Below are 17,862 nucleotides of genomic sequence, written 5' to 3' on the forward strand. Positions count from 1 at the left end.
TTCATGAAGAGATTTTTTTTTTGGGGGGGGGGGGTTTGCAGGGCAATGAGGGTTAAGTGACTTGCCCAGGGTCACACAGCTAGTAAGTGTCAAGTGTCTGAGGTCGGATTTGAACTCAGGTCCTCCTGAATCCAGGGCCAGTGCTTTATCCACTGCGCCACCTAGCTGCCCCCATGAATAGATTATTATAATGTATTTCTCTAATGCCCACGATGTTACACATCACAAAACCTCGGTAACCTATGAAAACAAAATATCACTAACAAACCTTTACCACCAATATGAGTTGGAACACCAGGCTCACATAACCTCATAGAAAAAGTCTTGTGAAAACTCACCTCCTAAGCATTAAAATAAGGTCTCTGATACTTAGGTACTATGTGACCACAGGGAAGTCTTTTAGCCATTCTGAGGATGGGGCTAATAATCTTTATAGTAACTATCACCCTGGGTTGTTGTGAAGCTCAAATAAGGGGAAAGAAAGTATGTAATCATACTGGTTATCACTATTTTTATTACTGATAATTACTTTTCTTAAGAAGAGCTCCAAGCACTTTGAATGATGCGATTTGATCTACTTACTCCACCTCCCATCTGACACTGGTTTGAACTCTAGGAGTACATTAGGACAACCCTCCAAGATCACCTGTTTCAAGTTCTTCTTCTTACAGATGAGGAAACTCGGGTCTCAGCTGAGAAGTCACGCAGGGAGCAAGAAGCAGAAACTCTGTCAGTGACCACTGTGTGACAGGGGGTATATCCCTACTCAAGCTCTCTGTAAAAGGAGATTAAACTGGATGGTCTTTACTGGTCCTCTGCAGCTCTGACTTCTTCTTTTTTTTCTTTTTTTTAGTGAGGTAGTTGGGGTTAAGTGACTTGCCCAGGGTCACACAGCTAGTAAGTGTTAAGTGTCTGAGGCAGGATTTGAACTCAGGTCCTCCTGACTCCAGGGCCGGTGCTTATCCACTGTGCCACCTAGCTGCCCCTATCTCTGACTTCTAAGGAGACATCTATCAGTCAGATTGACAGGTACAAAGTCAGTTTACCATCAAATGATGGGGAGAGGGGGGACAAAGAGATTAGCAGAGAAAAGAGCACAGAGCCCAACCAGGGGTTACCTGTATGCATTTTTGGAAACGGGGCGAGGATCAAACTTAAAGAAGATGATACACATCAGGTAGCTGCTTCCTGCAAACACGGCCGATTCAGTCTGTGGGCAGAGGAACAAAAAGGGCTCTGTCAACCAGGGACCCACAAACCAAGTCAGGTCAATAAGCATTCAGGAAAGCCCCTACTATGTGCCTGGCACCAAGCATATCTCCAAGTACACCTCTGGCCTGCAGTTATTCTTTCTGCACTCACTGCAGTGAGGAGCAGTTCAACAAATGAGCGGTCCTACTAAATGTCACTGGGCCTGAGGATGTGGGGCTCTAAGATGCCAGGCACGATTTGATTCGATTGAACTGACATGTTACCAAGTGCCTCCTCTGTGCTAGCAGGGATACAAAAATGGCAGTAGCCCCTGCCCTCAAAGAGCTTATATTCCACCAAAGGAAACATGATAGTCTCTAAAGCCCCATCCAGCTTTCGATCTACATACATGAAAAATACACACTTGTTTTTGGGGCTGGATCTGAGATTTCATTGGTGCAGAAAACTTACCCATTAAGAACCGCTCTCTACCATAGCAGTCTGAGTGTTTACCTGAGGCCTAGCAGGCAGCTAGGTAGAGCCACAGTAGATTAGAGCACCAGACCTGGCATCAGGAGGACCTGAGTTCAAATCTGGCTTCAGACATTTACTAGTTGTGTGATCCTGGGCAAGTCATTTAACCCTGTTTGACTCAGTTTCCTTGTCTGTCAAATGAGCTGGAGAAGGAAATGGCAAACCACTCCAGCATCTCTGCCAAGAAAACCCCCAATGGGATCATGAAGAATTGGACATGACTGAAAAATGACTGACAAACAACAACAACAACAACAAGAAAGCCAGGGAAGTCAACAGTCAGAGCAGAGGAGGAAGAGCATTCCAGGCATGGGGGATAGCCACAGAGAATGTTGAGAGAGGGAGAGATAGAACGTCTTGTTTATGGAGGTCACAGTCACAGGATGGAAGAGTACATTTTGGGCAGGAAGGTGTGAGAAGACTAGAAAGGTAGGAGGGAGCTGGTATCAGCCCCGTACACACTCATTCTCTCTGTCTCTCTCTCCTGTCTTTCCATCTCCTCTCTCTCTTTCTCCATCTGCCATATATAAAATGTCACAGCTAAGAACTGATCTTGGGCCTTGTATACAGGGACCAACTGCTCAATCCAACCTTTTGTTTTGCTTTCTCTGTTTATTAGGGTTTTTATTGCCTGTCAGGAAGAAAACTCCTTGCTTAAATATGTGTGAATCACAGTCCTTCATTTGTAGAAGGATCTAGTCATTCACTGTTTTAATTGTCTTCTTCAGGTAGGAGTTCTTAGCTAAAAGCCAATTAATCTTTCACAGAATTACAAGCAGAGAGAGTCCTAATGACTAAGTTTACTAATGCCTCTTGTTAGCCAATATTCATTTTAACACACCTATCAAGCGAGGATGAATGCCCTAACAGAGTGTTACTCCTTTTGTACTGGGATCTGAAGCGAGTTAATAATTAGCAGTCAGAGAAGTGATGATCATCTTATGAAGCAGTGTATTTCATCCTCTCCGGCCCACAATTCATCTTGGGTGGATCCTACCACCTTGCAGCCTCTTCTCAGAGATAAGTTTCTGCTAAGGCCCGCCTCCTCCAAGATATCTGACCCACAGTCATCCTGGGATATCTTGAGGAGATAGGAGAGCGATCAAAGCCCCCAGTCAAGGATATGAAGGCTCTGCTGCTACTGTCCCATCCAAAGCTTCTGAATGGCATTCACCTTATTGGCCCCCAAGATGGGGCTATCGATGAGGGGGAGGGCTCTCAGAGTCCAGCCAGCAGGGTGGGCTACAAGTGGCCAGTGAGTGACCCGGGCTTTCTACATCTCCATCTGTCTCTAGGGGAGCTGCTAGACACCCCAGCCTTTGGATGCCAGGCATCTAAAGCCCACCCCAAACACATAATCCACTGTTGCAATAAAACTGGTTGCCTAGTAACCCCAAGTTGTGTGTGCACTTTCTTTCCTCAGAATCCTTGAACTCAACAGGGCCCTTAGAGCAGGTCTGACAGAACCTATAGGAAGGTGCCCGGGCTGTGGCTGATGATGCTTTAGAGCCAGCTGATTTGAGAGGGGCAGCGTGCAGCAAGCTGGATGTGCCCTCAGCAGTGCTGGCCTCACCCAATGGTGGTAAAAGGACCTTACCCAACAAGTTCTAAGGCTGCCCGCCTGCCCCCAAGTCACAGGGGCTGCCTCAGGGCCCGGCAGCCACAAGGAGAAGGCACGTCTGGCCGTCTAGTTTTATGGCCTCCAACCACTCCGATCCATGCCAAGCTCTGGTCCTCTTACTCCACAGGTTCCTGACAGGTGATGGGCTTCCTGAAGTCAACACTTCAGCTTCTGCAGCAGGTGCCTGCCTTGAGAATCGCAGAGGCAGGAGGGCATTGGCCTGTCGAAAGCAGCAATCCCTGCCTCCAATAAATATCCCCCCAGACCGACCGCCCAACTTTCCCTTGAAGATGTCCAGAACCTTGAGAGCCGAGGGAACACCCAGCACTGTTCTGATCCAACAGCCGCCTGTCTTGGCATCGGTATCTGCCACTCTTGATGGCAAAGCCCAAAACAACAGATGAATGGACAGGCTGAGAGCGACAGGCACATCTGTGGTGTGGAATGTGTCCCAAGAGAGTTTGATCCTTCCTTCTCCATGCAGTTACACAAGCGCAGGAAGCGCCTCCTGTTCTCAGTGTTCTGATCCACGGCTTATTTTAGAACCTAAATGAGCCTTTCAGGATTTTCTGCATTTGAGTTCCAAGAGAATGCAGACATTTTCCACCACATTTAACACTATTTTGCTCCTAACATCAAAACCAGAGATGCAAGCACCGCATTTATACAGATTTCAAATGAACAGCCTGCCACTAGCTACTTGCTCTGTCAAGCCACGGATCAGCATTACAGGGAGCCGGCTGTCAGGGCCACAGAAAGCCAACTTTCTCCGAGACATTAATGCCAGACAGTCGTCTTCTAAGGCTGCAGGTGAACAAATGGGAGATGGGGAAAACAGGCCATTCAATGTGTGTACCCTCTTCTCCCATTCTCCTCAGCTCCAAAACCCTTGACACTAGCCCTGCATTCTCTCTAACGTTCCTTGGCATGGACAATGAGGTAGCCCTTCTCCTTGACAAGGCCAACCACCCTCCATGTGCACCTCTCCTCTAGCAGAGGAGAGCGCTCGCTGTTTCTCATCTTTAACCTCTCCTCATCTACTGGGTCCTTCCCTGCTACCTACATCACTTGGTCATGCCATTTCCTCAAGCTACCATCTGACATTTCTCCAAATATCCTAGAAAAAAAAATCTGTCCAAACTTGCTATCTTCACACTTTCCTTTTATTTACTCTGTGGTCCTTTGCAACGTGGCTTCCAACCTCATCATTATTACCCTGAAATTGCTCTCTCCAAAGTCACCAATGATCTTGCCAAATTTGCTGGGGCTTTTCCAAACCTCATCTTTCTTGACCTTTCTGTGGCAAGTGTCACTGTTGACTGACCACTTTCTCCTTCTGGCTTATCTTCTTTTTCTTTTTTGGAGGGGCAATGAGGGTTAAGTGACTTGCCCAAGGTCATACAGCTAGTAAGTGTTGTCAGTGTCTGAGTCCACATTTGAACTCAGGTCCTCCTGAATCCAGGGCCGGTGCTTTCTCCAGCTACTTTATTTTTTGTGGGATTTTATGACACTTCTCCACTCTGATTCTCTGACCCATACGATTGTTCCTCTTCAGTCTCCTTTGCTGGTTCATTGCCTAGATCTCCTAATTGTGGGTGTTACCCAGGCCTTTGTCACAGGTCTCCTACTCTGTCTGTCTCTGCCTCTTGTCTGTCTGTCCCTCTCTGTTTCTCTCTCTCTCTCTCTCTCTCTCTCTCTCTCTCTGTGTCTCTCTGTCTCTGTCTGTCTGTCTCTCTCCAGTTCCAATGGATTTAACAATCATTTCTATGCTAATGACTCCTAGTCTCAGACTCCAATGGGTTCCAATCTCACACCACCAACTGCCTATTTCACACTGGAAGTCTCAGAGGCATCTCAAACTTACCATGCCCCAAAGAGAGCCCATTCTCTTTCTCCCCAGACTCTCTTCTTTCCATACTTTCCTAGTTCTCCTATTGGCAGTCCCATTTTTCCAGGCTCCTGGCTTTGTAGCCTTGACGTGCCTGGCTCCTCACTCTCCCCCACCCCACACAGTCACATGTCATTTCTCTCTCTACAACATTTCTTGCATCAAACCCTTCCCTCTAATCACAGAGATGCTAGCTTAGCTCCAGCCCTCATCGTCTCACCTTGACTACTGCAAAAGCCTCAGAAATGGCCTCCTTAGGGGGCTCTCTATTGCCTCTAGAATCAAATCCAAACTCCTCTATGTAGCTTCTAGAGTCTTTCCTAATCTGGCTGCACCTTCCCTATCTTTCTGGCCTCACTGTACATTTGATCCAGTCAAATGGGCCTTCGCTCGGTCCCTCAGACAGGGCATGGCCCCCTCCACTGTTTGTCTGCTCTGATCGGAACGCAGTCTCCTCCTCGCCTCCACTTCCCAGCTCAAACAGCACCTTCTCTGTGAAGCCATTCCTGCCCCACCCCACTCCACTGCCTCCCTTAAAGGACCCTGTATTTATTTGCCTTCTACTTATTCTGCATATGCTTACATATGTCCTTCATTAGAACGTTAAGGTCCTTGCTAGTAGCGACTGTTTGATTTATTGCAATTGTATCCCCCAGTTCCTAGCATGGTGCCTGAAACACAGGAATAAGTCACTTAATAAATATTTGGTGACTGATCGGCTGCCTGAACCAAAATAGTCAATTGCCGTGTTGGAAATGATGAATTGTTTTTGTTTTTAAAGATACCACCTTTTCTTAAAATTCCCTTGGGAAGAAGCTATAACTTATTATTATTTATTTATTATTAACTGAAATTGACAAAGTGACTAGGGGAAGCAGATGAAGGAAATCTATAGGATGATTAAAAATCTGACTATTGGGTCAAATCTTAAAACTGAGGTGAAGTTCCAAAGCAGAGCCTTCCCACCAATGTCCTAGCCTGCTTCTGCTTCCAAGGGCTTCCCTCCTTGGAGGGGAGGGACCAAGAGGCCTCTCAGTTGATGAATCATGTCAAAAGGCAATCACAGAGCCAGGAGACGTGTGTGAAAACCACATTTATTACAAGAGAAATGAACATGCACGGGGAACCCAGTGGGCTCCCAGTTTTTACAGAGGAGTAACAGCAGGACAAAGGGAGGAGGGGATACCAAGAAGGGGCGTGACATGGGAAGGAGGACACTGCAGCAAAGGTGGGGAAAAGGACAAGACCACTCCCCCTGGGGAGGAGCAAGGTGATGGCAAAAGCCTCATTCTTTTCCCTAGGAAGAGGGTCTGCCCATCGGCACAAGCGTTATCCCAGCCTGGCACAGACTGGCTGCCGCCTGTCCTGCCTCCCAAGGACACGCAGGGAATCCAGCTTTGGGTGCAACACCTTGTGTCAGCTCAGGGGAAGCTTCGTCCTGGACACATCTGGGGCCTCCTGCATACTCTGGCTCTAGTGTTTCTGGGAAATGTGACCACTCAAAAAGACAAATCCAGGGGAGCCCTGAACAGTTGACATGCCCTTCAGTGATTTAAGCTAAAGTTTTATTCATGAGAGCCAAGGAGACTTGGGAGTAAACATGAGAACCCACTCCCAAAGTTCTGGATCACCCCAGGATGTCCAGGCACTTGGGCCAGCTTGCTATTTAGTTGCGGTATTCGACCTTCCTCCTCCCGGGGACCCTATACTTCTGACTGAAGGCATATGGAGGCCATCTCTAGGTGCCTCTAGACCTGCTCCATGCACTCCAACCACCTTTCTTCCTGCCACGGTACAAGAACGCTCCCTCCTTGCTACACCGCCCACCCCTTCCACTGCTCTGGCAGGACTGGAAAGTGTGTGCCAATAAATTTTACTATGACCCCAATGACCATCTCAGTAACACCCCAGACCCAAACACTCCTATGCCCTCTCTCCTTGCTTACCTTTTCCTTCTAGGCACTGGCTTTCCTTAGGTGACTATAAGCTCCCTGAGGACAGAGACTGACTTGCTCTTTTATACTGGCATTCCCAGCACCCAGCTTGGGGCCTAGCACATAGTGAACTCTTACTCGATCCTCTTTCATTCATTCACATTCAAAGAATCAGATGGGTCTGCCAGAGCTTCCTGTGGTCACAGAGCCAGTGACGGCACTTCCAGAACCTTCTGACATCCCAGAGCCGGCTGTGACGGCTTTGGAACTATGGAGGGACGATTCAATCCCGTGAGCTGAGCCAGCTCTTTCCACAGAGAACAGCGCTTGAGCCCTGTGCTCCAGAAAAGGCCACATTCTGCTTAAAGGCATTTGGAATGATTCTGATGAAAGCACAAGAGCTGAGTGTCACTATGGGTGTAAACAGGCACAATCGCATTAAAGAGAAAAAAGATCAGACATAGCATCTACTCTGCACTCTGGGGCCGTCAGCAAAACTGAAGGGTTGGGGACTTTACCCCCTATCCATGATACTGAAAATGGCACAATACTGAACACCTGCTACGGTGTGGTGAGTTAAGCTTACGGGTGTGTGTGAGGTGGGTCAGATAGAGTACGGGGGAGCTCTCTCCATCACCATTCATAAGGACTAGGAGGTGGAGTGGATAGAGCACGGAGTTTTCCTGAGTTCCAATCCAGCCTCAGACACTTCCTAGCTGTGTGTCCCTGGGCAAGTCACTTCACCCCATTTGCCTCAGTTTCCTCATCTGTAAAATGAGCCTGGAGAAGGAAATGGCCAACCCCTCCAGTATCTTTGCCAAGAAAACTCCAAATAGAAAGTTCACAGAGAGTTGAACACGACTGAACAACTGACCACTTGTTACTGTGCGGTGAGAAAAGCTTATGTGTGTGTATGTGGGGAGGAGGAGTGGAGAGGAGCTCTCTCCATCATCATTCATAAACAAAATAGAAGAACTGAGGAGTTGAAACCTGCCTAGTCAGTGCAGCTGACGCAGGACTTTTACTTGTCGGGGAGACTGAACCTGCCAAGATAGGCACGGGAGCCCTACAACAACTTCCCGGCCTGCCAGTCGTGGATCCCGTCCATCCCAGTCAGGCCACTGTATGAAGAGGCTAGCCAAGACCAACAGATGCCAACCAACTGCCCCTCACAGGACAGGAAAGCCAGACTAGCTGAAGCAGCCGGGAACCCTGAGGAGGGACGAGAGGCAACAAAGCACCAACATCCCCTTGACCATCATCTCCCCTCACACCTGGATGGAGACAGCCCGAGACCTTCAACCCAACAGCCTTGTTGCCCTCAGCCATTGTCCTGGGAAACAATCTCCATGGAGATACAGCCTGGCAACCACTGCTAAAGGTCCAGAGCAGGGTGTTCTTGCCACCAAAGACCTTGGCTGTGCTCAGAACCAGAAACTGGAACGATTTTATCACTGGAAATAACACTGAAGAAGAGGCAACACCATCTGCTTTGCCACTGTGCCTTAAGGACCATGGGATCTTTCTACCAGATTTGCAGATGAAACCACCCCTATCTGTTGTCTCCCCCATTAGAATATGAGCTCCCGGAGGGCAGGGACTGGCTTACATTTCTCTCTCTCTTTTTTTTTTGTGGGGCAATGGGGGTTAAGTGACTTGCCCAAGGTCACACAGCTAGTAAGTGTCAAGTGTCTGAGGCCGGATTTGAACTCAGGTCCTCCTGAATCCAGGGCCGGTTCTTTATCCATTGCGCCACCTAGCTGCCCCCTCTAGCTTACATTTCTACTTGTATCCCAAGCACTTAGCAGGGTGCCTGGCACATAGTAAGCACTTAAATGCTTCGTCCATCCATCCATCCATCCATCCATGATATGGTAACTGCCATTGGTCTGACAAACAGTAACGTTTCTTCATAAAACAGAACTATTTCTTGGTAAAGAAACTGACTGTGATAGAGCGTCAAAGGTGACCAGCCCCCTAAGGAGAAAGGCCCCTTCTCTGCAGTCTGTAACAGGGTCTAAAATGAGGTCCAAGCCTATCTGGAGCCATTTTAGCAGGGAGATAGCAAATAGAAGAGCTGACAGAATCAGGATCTCTTGACAGAAACTAACAAGATGAAACTTAATAAAGGTAAATGAAAATTCTAAGCTTGGGTTAAAAAAATTAATGTCACAAATACAGGATAGGGGAGACATAATTAGACAGTGGTTTCATGTTAAAAAGATCTGGGTGTTTGGGCGGGTTACAAGTACAAAGTGTGAAGGGGCAGAGGCTCACCTTCTCTTAGACAGCAGTAACAGAATCAAATGAACCCTCAGACCTACCATCCCCTTCCTGACCTCAAATTATTGGTCAGAGACTGCCTGCCCTATCATTGCTCCCCAATATCTACCTGGTCTTCCCATCTGCATGAAGCTGAGCATTCCTGCACCCATTTTCCCCCCTAATGAAAATGGGAGCTCCCAGAGAGCAGAGGATGCCTCGATTTCATACCTGTATCTTTAGCACTTAGCACATTACTTGGTACACAAAACTTGATATTTTCCTATTGGTCCATTAGTCCCCACTTCATCAAGTGGAATTTGACATTTAGAAAAGGCCCAGGGTAGGGGCAGGTAGGTGGCGCAGTGGATAAAGCACTGGCCTTGGATTCAGGGGGACCTGAGTTTAAATGCAGCCTCAGACACTTGACACTGGCTGTGTGACCCTGGGCAAGTCACTTAACCCTCATTGCCCTGCAAAAAAAAAAAAAAAAAAGGCCCAGGGTAACGTGCTGAAGATCTCGGTGGCCTCTCTGAGGGTTAGTCCAAAGTCAGAAGGAAGAGGCAGCTAGGTGGCACAGTGGATAAAGCACTGGCCTTGGATTCAGGAGGACCTGAGTTCAAATCCAGCCTCAGACACTTGACACTTACTAGCTGTGTGACCCTGGGCAAGTCACTTAACCCTCATTGCCCCACAAAACAAAAAACCAAAACAAGACAAAGTCAGAAGGAATCCCAGCACTACGCCAGTGCAGTCATTTTACTAGACCAGCACCTGGCTAGCCCCTGCCTCTGCTTCTCCCCAGCCTGAGGGTTTACTGGCTCAGCTGTTTAACTTTCTCCTGGGGACTGAGCCAGTCACCGCTCCCATGTCCATACAGTCAGACTCCTGGATTTCTTATCCTCACACAATTCAAGCCTGAGAACAGAGGGACTCGGCTAGTGCACTTTGGGGTCAGGGTGCTTACACCTGACCCTATTTCTCTCCTTCATGCTGGTTTAGGAGCTCCATGTAGAAAGCCTTCCCAATGACCCAACAAGTTGTGATACATATTGAATGTAATGCCTTATGACTGTGCATTGAAACGACAGGAACACAGACAAGCCTGAGAAGAACTGACTTAAAGTGAAGTCAGCAAAGCCAAAAAACAAACACAATGACAACGACAGAACCCACAGAACCACTGCCCCCAAACAATCCAAAGTAAACGGGCAAAGATTGTGAAGACTAAGCCAGGTCCCAAAGAAGAAAAAGGAGAAGAGCCTTTCCCTTGTCCTTTGCAGAAATGGGAGAGATGTGAATGTGCAACACTGCCCATATTTTTAAGTTTTTCGATGTATGGACTGGTTTTTCTTATTGTTTTTTCTTTTAAAAATATTCTTTGTTATATGGCATGGTTCTCTGGGAGGGACTAGGAGCCCCCTTCTTCCAGAGGTGGCTCAGCCCACCTCAAGAGAGCTCTAGGGATTGGACATTTCGCTTGACATTGAACCTATACATTCATACTTTGGAAGTGCCCCCCCTCCCCCATCCCTGCAGCCCTTCCCTTTCACTTAAGGAGGGTCCCCAGGCAGGGCCAACTATGCCTTCATTCCTCACCAGGCTGCACTCAGGACTCCTCTAAATGCCCCATCTCCGGGCACCCTCCCTCCCTCCCCTTTCCAGCTTCCTTTTCTGGGCTGTCTTCCTCCATTAGAATGTAACCTCAGGAGCAGCTAGGTGGCGCAGTGGATAGAGCACTAGCCCTGGATTCAGGAGGACCTGAGTTCAAATCTGACCTCAGACACTTAACACTTACTAGCTGTGTGACCCTGGGCAAGTCACTTAACCCCAACTGCCTCACACCAAAAAAAAAAAAAAAAAAAAGAATGTAACCTCGACTAATGATGAAGCCTACTATCCACTGCCAAAGAAAGAACTGATAGTGCCTGAACACAGACTGAAGTATGCCATTTTCCCTTTCTTCCATTTTTTCTTTTATTCAAGTTTTCTTATCCAAAAGGACTAACATGGTGACATTTTGCGTAATTGCACGAGTCAATTGTTTACTGCCCCAGGGAGGGGGGAGGTATAAAATACTTTAAATAAAAATGTATCTTTTTTTTGTTTTTTACTTAATCTTTTTATTTATTTAGAATTTCCCCCACCCTACATGTAAAAACAAATTGTAAGATCAATTTTTAAAACTTTGTGTTCCATATTCTCTCCCTTCCTCCCTATCTCCCATAAGAACTGAAGCAATTCAATATGTTACACATGTGCAGTCATGTAAAACAGCAGGCAAAAAAACTTTAGAAAAAGGAACTAACAACAAGAACAAAATATACTTCCATCTGTATTCAGATACCACCAGTTATTAACCACTCTGTAGATGGACTGCCTTTTTCATAAGTCCTTCAGAATTGTCTTGGATCACTGCATTGCTGAAAATAACTACATCATTCACAGCAGATCACCTCACAATATTGCTATTATTTTGCATACAGTACATTTCACTTTGCATCAGCTGATGTAGGTCTTTCCAAGTTTTTCTGATAGCATCCTGCTCATCTACGTTTATATAGTACTTTAAAGGGAGATTTCCTTACAGAACAGTCATGAAGTTGATTATTGCAACAACAAAAATAGCTATAAAAATGTTTATTTATTTATTTTTTAAGAAGCATTAGGTGGGGCAGCTAGGTGGTGCCCTGGATAAAGCACCAGCCCTGGATTCGGGAGGATCTGAGTTCAAATCCAGCTCAGACATTTGACACTTACTAGCTGTGTGACCCTGGACAAGTCACTTAACCCTCATTGCCCCCCACACAAAAAAGAAGCATTAGGTGAGAGCAAAATGCAAATTAATAAAAGCCACAGAGATTGGGGGGAAAATGCAACATTCTTGAGGGCAGGCAGGGACAGTCTTTCTGTCCTTACTCGAATTCCCAGCACAGGGTAAGCACTGAACAAATACCTGCTCAATAACATTTGACTGCATCAAAATCTGCACCTCTGCACTTTCTATCCAGCTAGGGTGCCTGGGATGCCAGAAACTGACAAACAAAGCGGTGGAGTGGGCAGGGACAACGGAGGGGCTGGGGTGACGGCCTTAATTAATCCCGGGCTCCCCCTTTCCTTGGTAACCCTTGAGGACGGTCCCCAAGGGGCTCTTCTTCACTGTCTTCATTAAATCACACTCTTACGGGCTCTAAAACAGGATGCTCCCTACACTGTTTTATAAACTAAAAGAGCAATTACCTTTCAACGGGAGACATCTCTAACTTGGTAGTCACAGAGCTAGGCACAGCTCAACCACCCACACAACCTTCTCTAGAGACACTGGCTCAGGAACACCACCAGCCACCTGACAGGGGCAATGGTAACGATGACACTAATATTTCTGTATAACTTCTAGGGTTACAAATTGCTTTCCTCCCAACTATTCTGGGGGGTGGGCGAGGCAGGGCAGATAGTATTGAAGTACTACCATTCCCCTTTTACAGATGGGAAGACTAAGGCTCGGAGGCATATACACAGTGCCTGAGCTAGGCCTAGAACTCAGGTCATCTGACAGGAAGCCTGAGCTTCCTAGTGTTAAAGCTGTGCAGACACGTTCTGGTCAGACCAAGTCCTTTCCATCTCACTCGCTTCCCTCTCCCTCGAACTCTCCCAAGGCTCGGCCTGGGTGCTCACTTGGTCTGGTTCTCCCATCTGGATTTCTTTTCTACCCAGATTCCTAATATGAAGCAGGCAGGTTTCTACCTCTCCCTAGTTTGCTATGTCTGAGAGACCTACCTCTCGTCTTAGGAAACGTTTCCTAACAATTTTATTACCATCTCTTCCACGTTGCAACTTTCCCCATCAATGTTCTGACATATTTCAGATTGGCATAAGAAACTAAATGGGAATTTTTTTTGGGGGGGTGGGGGCGGTGTGGAAGCCATAGACAGCATGCGAAAGGCAACCTATGACCAAATCCTTAACCCAAATTTTACAAAAAGATATTGTAAACAACCCATAAAAGAAAAAGAAAAAAAATCAGACTTCTTCTCTGGTATGAAGGGAAGGCCAAAAGATTTCTTGGATTTTCCAGATTGTGGGGGTGCTGTACCCCTAATGCTGGTGATATAGAAGAGATAACTATAGAGACTCTCCCTTCTGATATTATCTCCAATTTATCCTTGACAAAATATTAGGAGAGCCCCTGTTTTCCAAAGCTAAGGCCCAGCAAGCAAGCTGTGCCCTGAGCTTGGCAAAACCATAGTCCTTTGCACCCACCCTCTGGATGATCTCACTCTGGCAAAATCACCTTTGGCCAGCACCAGGTGTTTTCTGAGCTCTGACAAGTACCCATGAAGTCCTGCTATGAGTCAAACTCGTCACATTGTTGCTGCTGCCCCTCATTGTCAGGGCCACAGCTCACTGTGAAGCCACTAGTATAAGTAGTGAGATCTCCCCACACTGCCTCGGGGCCTAGTACATACGTCTATAGCACCTCCTTGGTTTCCCTCACTCTGAAAAGAAAACTTCTATTTAATTCCTGACTCTCCTGTCTTGTTCTACTTTCGCCATTCACAGGTTAGAGGCTGGTTCCCCTGGGGTTGACATCTTGAATATATTTTATTTGTGGGTCGCTAGGTGGCGCCATAGTGCACATAGTGCCAGGCCTGTAGTCAGAAAGACTTCTTTCTAAGCTCAAATCCAGCCTCAGACACTTGACATTCACTAGTTGTGTGACCCTGGCCAAGTCACTTCACCCTGTTTGCCTCAGTTTCCTCATCTGTCAAATGAGCTGGACAAGGAAATGACAAACCATTCCAGTATCTTTGCCAAGAAAACCCCAAATGGGGTCACACAACTGAAAGACAATAACAATTTTGTTTGTGCAGAATTGTTTGCATTTTGTCTCCCCCGTTAAACAATGAGCTCCTTGAGGGCATGCATGGATGGCCATTTTTTTTTAATCATAAAAGTATTTTATTATTTTCCAGTTACATGTAAAGATAATTTTCAACATTTGTTTTCATAGGATGTTTAGTTCCGGATTTTTCTCCCTCTCTCCCCTCCCTTCCCCTTCTCCAAGACAGCAGCAATTTGATATAGGTTATATATGTGCAATCACATGAAACATATTTCTGCGTTAGTCATGTTGTGAAAGAAGAATCAGAGCAAAAGGGAAAAACCTCAAAAAAAAAAAAAAGTAGAGCCAGTCTGGTTCAAGCTGCATCCAGATTCCACAGTTCTTTTTTCTGCATGTGGAGAGCATTTTCCATCGTGAGTCCTTTGGAATTACACGGACTGCCCTTTGCCTTTCTTTGTATTCCCAGAGCTTAGCCCAGGCTAAACACATAGTAGGCACTTAATAGTGGCTGGCACATAGTAGGAACTTAATAAACATCTGTTGACTGGTTGACAGAACAAATTAGCCCTTTCGGCTACCACATCACACTACTGATACATGATAAGCACTATAAACAAACCAAAACCAAAACCCAGCTCCACTAAAAGCACCAGTTCCTTTCCTCCCCTTCAGTTCTTTTCCACAAAAATTGTTGTCTGACCCTATCTTCCCCAGCTCGTACCTATGAAATTGTTGTTTTTGAACCCAAATATAGGACTTTCACACTTACCCCTGCTAAATTTCATCCCTTAAGCTTCAGGCTACCCTTTTGGCCCAGGAAGATCTTTTTTGGAAATTTCCCTCTATTGTATTTATTAAAATCTCAGAGCTGGAAGGGACCTCAGAGGTCATCTTCATTTAATTTAATACAGAAGACCTCCAGGATTGGAAACTCCCTCTTTTCCTGAGGTAATTCATTCCATTTTTAGATCCTTCTACAATTCCTCCTTCTTCTTTCTTCTTTCTTCCTTCTTCTTCTTCTCCTTCTTCTCCTTCTTCTCCTTCTTCTCCTTCTTCTCCTTCTTCTCCTTCTTCTCCTTCTTCTTCTTCTTCTTCTTCTTCTTCTTCTTCTTCTTCTTCTTCTTCTTCTTCTTCTTCTTCTTCTTCGTGAGGCAATTGGGGTTAAGTGACTTGCCCAGGGTCACACAGCTAGTAAGTGTCAAGTATCTGAGGCCAGATTTGAACTCATGTCCTCCTGAATCCAGGGCCAGTGCTCTATCCACTGCACCACCTAGCTGCCCCCCACCCCTCTACAATTCCTTCTTCATCAGAAGTTTGCAGTTCAGACATTCTTTTCTAAGGAAACATACTTCTGGTTTTATATTGGAAATCATCGGAAAAAAAATTCATTTGACAAACACCTTTGTTAGACTCTGTTTTATAAATGGATATCTGCACACAACTCACAATACTTCCAGTGTTTCCTGACTACAATGTTCACTGCCTTCACTTGCTAGGCTTCCAACAGGGAAGCTGATGTGTTTATGACTCTTTCATATTTTAGCTTCCTGGAAAGCTCACCACTCTCAATCAACTTCCATTATCCCATATCTGTTTCAAATTTTATTTTCCTTTTATGTGCCTGTCCTGCCCACTCTCCTTCAGCTCACCATAAAACAGCTACAGTGCTGGATGACTTCCTATAGCTAAATTGCTCTGTATCAGGTATGACCTAGTATTTGAAAGTCTGAAAATATCTCAGGATACCTTGATGAGGGTGGCGCTGGGAAACTGTGACAGAGCTAATGCGGAGCTGATGAAGTTGCTTTGACTGAGGGAGGGAGGGGGAAAAGGAACGGGGTAGAAGTGCAAGAGAAGGAAGGGGGGAGGATTTTCTTGGGCAAAGTGGCTTTCTTAGAAATGCATTGGGTTCAAATCTGGCCTCAGACACTTGATACTTACTAGCCATGTGACCCTGGGCAAGTCACTTAACCCCCATTGCCCCGCAAAAAAAAAAAAAAATGCATTGGGTTAAATACAGAGGATTCAAGATCTACTGTGCTTACTGTATGTTCATTAGGAAAAGGCACCTGATCAGGTAAAGAAAACTGCTGCTTGCCCAGCTCTTTCCCAAAAGGCTGTTCTCCACAATAGCTGGTATTTACATAGCGATTTAAGTCGTGCTTCCTCCAAACAACCCTGGGAGGTAGGTGCTGCTGTTGATATCCTTGTTGAGTCATTTAGTCAGGGCTGACACTTCCTGACCCCATGGACCACTGCAGGTCAATACTGTCCATGAGGTTTTCTTGGCAAAGATACTAGAGTGGTTTGCCATTTCCTTCTCTAGTAGATTAAGGCAAATAGAATTTAAGTGACTTGCCTAGGGTCACACAGCTCTTATGTATCTGAGGTTATATTTGAATTTAGGACTTCCTGACTCCAGGCCCAGCACTCTATCCAATGCACTACCTGGCTGCTTCCATTTTAGAGATTAGGAAACTGAGGCAGACAGAGATTAAGTGAGTTGCCCAGGGTCCCGTCATGGCTGAATTTGAACTCTTGATGATGTCAGGTCCAGAGCTCTAACCACTGTACCACATAGCTGCCTCTATCCATACATTAAAATCATTCAAGATACCTTCAAGATATAATAACAACCTTCTGATCAGAAAAAGGAGTTGAAGCATAAAACTGGGAGAGAAACGTATGTTTGCCCAGTGTGTTCACCACTGTGCTGGAGGAGATATGATTCAGAGAAGAAGGTTCTTCAGATGCTACTAATTGTGTTGGCTGTGACGGTTCCAAAGAGTCTAAATATTGCTTCCTACAAAAAGCCCTTCCTGATCCCCCTTAATGCTAGCTTGAATATCTTCAATTTACACTGTCTACAACTTGTTTGCTTATTGTTTCCACCATTAGACTGGAAGCTCTCTGAGGGCAGGGGCAGTCTTTTGCCTTTCCTTGTACCCCTACTGATTAGCATAGTGCCTGGCACACAATGGGTATGCATATATATGTAAATCTGATATGAAGAGTCCAGAAGAACAGCTGTTAGGAGGTAGCAAAGATATCCTAAAACACATCGCGCAGGTGTCACCCCCTGGAGGATGAGTGGTATAAGGGAGGCTCATATGAATAGGCTGTGATCTGCTTCATTGGTGGGAACTCCCAGATTAATGAGACAACAGAGCCATCTGGGAACTGAGAATGGGCTCAGGTCTATGAACTGAACTCCAGATCATTGGTGGTCCAGAACTTGCTTCATATTTGTTATCCATCACTTGCTTAGGCAAAGTATGATCTGATGAAACTCTGATAAAAATGTTAACTAATTAACCCCTGTGCCTTCTGATAGAAGAAAGGGGGAAGGAACCGAGTATTTGTTAAGTGCCTACTATGCGTCAGACATCATACTAAGCGCTACTAAATTGGAAAGGAGTATAAGGATGGTCTGGTGTGACCCTTTCATTTTACAGATGAAGAAACTGAGACCTAGAGAGATTAATAGACTTATCCCAGGTCATAAGTAAGATGAAACAAATGCCAGAATTGAACTTCTTTGCTTAAGCCCCGAGATGGTGCTCTTTTGGGGTGGTACAGTGGATAAAGC

The 17,862-nt window shown here is 45.9% G+C and overlaps 1 protein-coding gene across 3 annotated transcripts in view; it reads right to left on the reverse strand.

Moving 5' to 3' along the window:
• TANGO2 (transport and golgi organization 2 homolog) overlaps nt 1-17,862 on the reverse strand; it is a 161,441-nt gene that overhangs the window by 94,931 nt on the left and 48,648 nt on the right. For 2 of the 3 annotated variants that reach the window (XM_043979205.1, XM_043979204.1), the window contains exon 2: nt 1,119-1,210. The exons of the other annotated variant lie outside the window; for it this stretch is intronic. In XM_043979205.1, the coding sequence (XP_043835140.1) occupies nt 1,119-1,174 (56 nt within the window). In that variant the 5' untranslated portion in view covers nt 1,175-1,210. The remainder of the gene's footprint in view (nt 1-1,118; nt 1,211-17,862) is intronic. 3 annotated transcript variants of the gene reach the window in all.

This window comes from Dromiciops gliroides, chromosome 1 (assembly GCF_019393635.1).
Source record: "Dromiciops gliroides isolate mDroGli1 chromosome 1, mDroGli1.pri, whole genome shotgun sequence".
Classification (NCBI taxonomy): domain Eukaryota; kingdom Metazoa; phylum Chordata; class Mammalia; order Microbiotheria; family Microbiotheriidae; genus Dromiciops; species Dromiciops gliroides.